Source organism: Portunus trituberculatus, chromosome 27 (assembly GCF_017591435.1).
Source record: "Portunus trituberculatus isolate SZX2019 chromosome 27, ASM1759143v1, whole genome shotgun sequence".
Lineage (NCBI taxonomy): Eukaryota > Metazoa > Arthropoda > Malacostraca > Decapoda > Portunidae > Portunus > Portunus trituberculatus.
The window spans coordinates 7,274,422-7,280,800 of NC_059281.1; the positions used below are offsets into that span (position 1 = coordinate 7,274,422).

The 6,379-nt window shown below is 40.2% G+C and overlaps 1 protein-coding gene across 2 annotated transcripts; it reads left to right on the forward strand.

The window, feature by feature from the left end:
• The first annotated feature begins 253 nt into the window (after positions 1-253).
• Positions 254-5,776, forward strand: LOC123509423 (glycine-rich cell wall structural protein-like). 2 transcript variants are annotated; one of them, XR_006676196.1, is made up of 3 exons: positions 254-346; positions 2,824-3,133; positions 5,623-5,776. XR_006676196.1 is itself a non-coding variant. In XM_045263715.1 (2 exons), exons 1-2 carry the CDS (start codon positions 344-346, stop codon positions 3,130-3,132), a joined length of 312 nt encoding a protein of 103 aa, XP_045119650.1. In that variant the 5' UTR covers positions 254-343; the 3' UTR covers positions 3,133-3,134. The 2 variants fall into 2 exon arrangements, 1 of the variants encoding a protein (XP_045119650.1); XM_045263715.1 differs by lacking the exon at positions 5,623-5,776 and having other exon boundaries at positions 2,824-3,134.
• Positions 5,777-6,379: the final 603 nt, after the last annotated feature.

Sequence of the window (6,379 nt, forward strand, 5' to 3'; positions counted from 1 at the left end):
CTTTAGTGTCTAGATAACATTTCATTTCACCTTTTTTTAGCACTTTCCTCCTCCGTTACCTCCAATCTTCCTTTCCTTCCACTCTTCCACAATATCACGCTCCCTTCCATTCCATAACCGCTCGTGACAGGTGGTGACGCTTTGAAACCGGCTTCACCACCACCACCACCACCACCACCACCGATACCTTCTTGTCTCGGGGGCTGGTGTTCCAGTTTCAGGGTGAATGTGTGCGGTTTTTGCGTGTACATGTGCGTCTTCATGTACGTGTGGGTGTAGTATATAAGAGCTGGTCAAAGGGTCCCTCCTCATCCAGTCCTCGTCATCTTGCCCTCCTGCCATCATGGTGAGATTGGGTGTGGCTCTGTGGCTCTTTGGCTCTGTGGCTCTCGCTGTTCCTGTCTTGGTGTCTCCGTTTGTTTCTCTCTCTCTCTCTCTCTCTCTCTCTCTCTCTCTCTCTCTCTCTCTCTCTCTCTCTCTCTCTCTCTCTCTCTCTCTCTCTCTCTCTCTCTCTCTCTCTCTCTCTCTCTCTCTCTCTCTCTCTCTCTCTCTCTCTCTCTCTCTCTCTCTCTCTCTCTCTCTCTCTCTCTCTCTCTCTCTCTCTCTCTCTCTCTCTCTCCATCTTGTTTTTCATGTTAGAGTTTTATAGTTTCTCTTTTGGATTTCTCTCCTTTTATGAATACCTGATCTCTTTATTTATTTCATTCTATATATGTGTCTTCTTTTGTTCTTGATTATTGACAAGTAAGATAAGAACAAGTAGGTTAGATAATGCAGGTACTGGTTTCTATAACTTTCTCATTATTTATGTTGTTTTCATTATTTCATCCTTATTTAATTTTCAGTCGCTTATATGGTAGGTTCTTTATGTATTCTTTGTTTATGTTAAGTTGGGTCTTCATTATTTGTATTTTGTTATTCACTTTCTTAGACAAAAATAGTTCAAACATTTATTTTTGACAATATTTTACTTTCACACTCTTTTAATGATCAATTTTCACACATTACTATACAAAACACCATAATCCTTTTAATATCAGCTGATTTACTTTCTTTCATAAAAAAAATCAAACAAGATTTAATTTTCACGCACTTTCACCAGTTATTTTTCATACATCCCTTTATAAACAACTTTTTAGTCATGTTTACTTCAACTTACTTCCTTCATGAAGAAAAAAAAACTATTAAAACATTCAATTATCTCAAAACCTTTCATTCATAACATCCACACATGTCTTGCCGTCATGTTGTGTCCTCACCTAGATGACATCCGAAGAAGGTGAGACTATAAGAGGTCAGGTCAAGCTAGGCCGAGGCGAGTCACGGTCACGGTTGTTGTAGCAGGAGCAACGGTGAATGGTCAAGCGGTTTTGTAAGGTCAGGGGGAAAGAGAAAGCTGGGAGTAGGCAAGATAGAGGGAGGAAGGAACGACAATGTAAGGTTTATTGAAGAGACGTAAGGGGAAAAGGAGAGAATAGGAGAGGGAGTTTAGAAAAGTGGTTTGGAGGGAAAGATAGGGAGGTAAAAGACTGGGGAGGAGAGTTAGAGGAAAAGGGAGAGAAGGTCTAAAAAGTGAGTTAGATATATAGAGAAATAAAGGAAAAATAGGAGAGAAGTAGCCAGAAAGAAAGAAGGAGAGTAGGAGAGAACAAGATAAGGAATGAAAGACGGGAGAAAGAGAAAAGGAGAAAGATGTAACTGGATTGAGTGTGAGAGACAAAGAGGGAGGGAAATTGGATGTAATAAAGTCATAAAATGGGAGAGGAATGGAATGGAGAGGGAGAGGTAGGAAAAGTATATCTAGCATGTCATTAAAGGGAAAGGGAAGAGAACTAGAAGGGAAAGGTGATGAACTTGCACATTAGGGTGAGAGGAGTGAGTTGTAGGAATGAAGAGTGAGAGTGGTCTACCTAATGATACGATGAAGTGGTAAAAGAGAGAAGTGACAGGTGACAGGAGGTGGAGTAGGAGAAGGGGTGGAAGGAGAGAGGGGAGAGGGGGGAGAGAAGAACAAATGGAAGAGCTGAATGAGACATGGAACAAATGAAAAGCAAGAATTAAACATTGTGGAAAGAGAGTGAAGGAAGGTGGAAAAGATGGAGTAGGAGACAGGTGCAAGAAACAAACTAAGTAAGTGGATAAGAGATGGAAGAGATTGGGAAGAGAGATGACTGCGGCAGGTAAGAATGGCGCAGGTAGTCTCAAGTGTGTGTTTAATAAAGTGTTGGGTGGCTCAAGTAAACTTTGAAACTCGGTTTGATCAATTTTCATTTTCCTGTTCCTATAACTTGAACTGCTTCGAGGGAGGAGAATCAAAACACATCCAGAACTTGACTAACTCTTCTGTTTCACTTGACTAGGAAGGAACAAGTGAACAATTGATCTCATAGTAATTGTGTAAGTTCTACGTTATCATAAAAGCAAATTTCTCAGTAAAAATCAACTTATTTCCCCAATGACATTTTGTACTTCACTTTTCTTAATTTCGAGAACTACAATATTCATCATAAGCATTTTCATTTCTATAACCTTTATGTAGCTTTATATCCTTCTCACATACTCTTTATCCTTTCTTTTGCTTTTCTATCCATCCTCCTTTCCTTCATCAGATCCCAATCCTACCCCTCCCTATCAGAATCATTCAATCCTCACTCTTACCCACACTCCCCCAACACATCGCCTTACCATGTTCTTCTATCCATCTCCTCTCCATCACATCCCAATCTACCATATCGCTTCCTATCACAATCTCTCAATCCTCACTCCCACACTCTCCCATCACATCCCGTTACCATCCTACCATAACCTAACCTATATCCTTAGCGTGCATCCTACATCCTCCTGGCGGTGCTGCTGCTGGCCGCTGTGGTTCTAGCGGCACCTGGTGGATTCAAGAAGGGCGGGTATGGTAGAAGAGGCCGTTCTCACCATGTTATTGTGCCCGTATACACCCACTCCTACGGCGGATACGGGGGATACGGACACGGAGGATACGGACACGGAGGATACGGACACGGAGGATACGGACACGGGGGCTATGGAGGATATGGTGGAGGACACGTGATCTCCTATGGTGGTTATGGTGGCGGCTACGGCGGCGGTTATGGTGGTGGTTATGGCGGCTACTGGTGAGGTGAGCACTTGATGGAAGGTGTGTGTGTTTCAGAGAGAGAGAGAGAGAGAGAGAGAGAGAGAGAGAAGTTTATTTGGCGGGTGGATGAGTGGTATTATATAAAATCATACGTGTGTGAATGGATGCACACACACACACACACACACACACACACACACACACACACACACACACACACACGCAAGGGAAAAAAATGTGAAAGCAGTTACACAAGATAATTAAATGCTAAGAAAAGAAGATGAAAGCCAAAATATATTAATAAACATACAAACACACATTCTCTCTCTCTCTCTCTCTCTCTCTCTCTCTCTCTCTCTCTCTCTCTCTCTCTCTCTCTCTCTCTCATTTTATTGTCTTCTTCATCTCATTTTATTTATTTTCTTCTCATATTACTTTCTTTGTCTCCAATGCTCACTTCTCCTCCACCTCTTCCACCTCCTTCTCCTCCTCCTCCTCCTCCTCCTCCTCTTCCTCCTCCACTTTAACCTTACCTTCTCTTCTTGTTTACCTTTTTCTAACCACTTTCTTTTGTTCATTTCGTTCTTCTTCACAATTATTTCTTCTTCCTCATTCTTATTATTGTATTTAAAATCTTCTTCATCTCTACCGAGGCCAATTTTCATTTTTTATTTTTCTTACAGACTGATTGACGGCCATTATTTATTTTTTTTTCTCCTCTATTTTATGTCTCTTTTATCATATGTATTATTTTTTTTCTTTCTCGCGGTAATCTTTTAATATTTTCTCATTATTCTCTTCCGTCATCTTGTTTTATTCTTTTTTATTTTTTTTCTCCTGCGTCTTTTGTTCTTCAGTAACTACTTTCACTCGTCATGCCAGTGAGAGAAAAGAAATTTTATAAGAAAGGCTGAAAAAATATGAAAAAAAAAATAATTGTATGGTCTAAAAATTTCAGTTATTCCAATTTCTTTTCACGTTTTCTGTTTAGTCTTTATTTCCTTACCTCTCTCTCTCTCTCTCTCTCTCTCTCTCTCTCTCTCTCTCTCTCTCTCTCTCTCTCTCTCTCTCTCTCTCGTACTCATTCACCCCACCGTCCTCTCCTTCCTCTTCCTTTCATTCATGCACATTGCAGAATCTCTCTCTCCCTTCTCCCTTCTCCCTCTCCCTCTCTCTCCCTCTCCCTCTCTCTCTCTCCGTCTCTTATTTCTTGTCGGTGTTCAAAGCAACGCGGCGTAACGTAAGCCAATGATACGTAACAGAAACGTCACTTTGCCAGTGTTACATAACACACACACACACACACACACACACACACACACACACACACACACACACACACACACACACAGTAAAGACAACCAGGAAGAGAAAGAGAGAAGAGACAGAGAGAGAGAGAGAGAGAGAGAGAGAGAGAGAGAGATTATAAAAGAGGTTGCTAATATCTTTCCTTCTCATTCCTTCCTTCCTTCCTCCTCCTCCTCCTCCTCCTCCTCCTCCTCCTCCTCCTCCTTCTCCACACCGGTTCTACATTTTCCTCGCCGGTTTCCACTTTCACCTTCACTAGAACCGTAAGATCTGCACGACCCAACCTCCTTTCGTGTGTGTGTGTGTGTGTGTGTGTGTGTGTGTGTGTGTGTGTGTGTGTGTGTGTGTGTGTGTGTGTGTGTGTGTGTGTGGTAACAATTTCGCACCTTTTTTTTTTATCAGGTAGAGAGTGAGAGAAAGAGGGAGAAGGTACGGTACGATGAGTTTCAAGTTTTTTCTTTCTTTTTTTTATCTCTCTCTCTCTCTCTCTCTCTCTCTCTCTCTCTCTCTCTCTCTCTCTCTCTCTCTCTCTCTCTCTCTTTCTTTTCTTTTACATAAGTCCTCCCTTTTTGTAGTGTTTGGAGTTGAGTACGTTTTCTTTGTCTGTCAGGGAGTGTTGGTTTGGTGGTTTATGGTTGCTTCTCCGTTTTTTGTTTGGAGTTTTTTTTTTATGCTTTCTGTTTTATTGTCATTATTTTTATTGTTGTTATTATTGTTATTATTATTATTATTATTATTATTATTATTATTATTATTGTTATTATTATTATTGATGTTATTGTTTGTGTAAGTATGTGTGTGTGCTCTAATCTTGTTTGAATCTCTCTCTCTCTCTCTCTCTCTCTCTCTCTCTCTCTCTCTCTCTCTCTCTCTCTCTCCTGTCAGTAAATGTTTTGCACAATTATTCATGTATCATTTTTTCTTTCTTACTCTCTCAACAACAGACGCACAAAATCTTCCTTATTTTTATCTCTTTTCCTCCTTTTATTCCTCACTTCCCTCTCTTCCTACTTCCATTTCTACATTTCCTTTTATATCTTTCTTCATTTTATATCATGATTCCTTTTTTTTCTTACTTTCATTTCTACATTTCCTTTGTTATCTTTTTTTTTCATTGTATATCATCTTCTACCTCCTTTTCTTTCCTTGCAGTTTTAATTACCATCATTATCATCATTGACACTAATTATCTCCCCATTCACTCTCCTCTCTCCCTCTTGCAGAAACCAAAGTGAGAGTAAGAGTGTAACGCCCCTTCACCCCGTCACCCTAGTCACCCCTGCCTCCACTCCCCTTTCCCCTCCTCACTACCTCCGCCCCTAACCACGCCCTTCCAGTTCTACGTACAAAGCTAAATAAAATGCTTCTTATACCTTATTTGTTGTCTCAGTGTCCGTGGGTGTAGAGGTGGTGGTGGTGGTTATAGTAGTAGTAGTAGTAGTAGTAGTAGTAGTAGTAGTAGTAGTAGTGGTGTTGGCGGTGGTAGTAGTAGTAGTAGTGGTGGTAGTAGTAGTGGTGGTAGTAGTAGTAGTAGTAGTAGTAGTAGTAGTAGTAGTGGTGGTAATAGTAGTAGTAGTAGAAGTAGTAGTAGTTGTAGTAGGTCTTTAAATTACAGAGGAAATAAATGTATGCATAACAATAAGAAGAGAGAGAGAGAGAGAGAGAGAGAGAGAGAGAGAGAGAGAGAGAGAGAGAGAGAGAGTAAATGAAGATAATAAAAGAGTGAAGTAAATTATTTTTGTGGTGTATGTTTGTGTGTTTGTTTGTATGTCTGTATCTGTTTGGACAACTTTTCTTCTTATATCTTTACAAGTTTATTTTTCATTCTTTCTCTTGCATATTTGTTTTCATTTATTTTCTTTCTTTGTTTCCCTTTTCCTTTCATTGGTCTTGTCATTTCACCGTCAATATTTTCTTTTCCATTTTCCTTTTTCTTTCTTTTTGCTTCTTTACGAGGAGGAAGAGAAGGAGGAGGAGAAA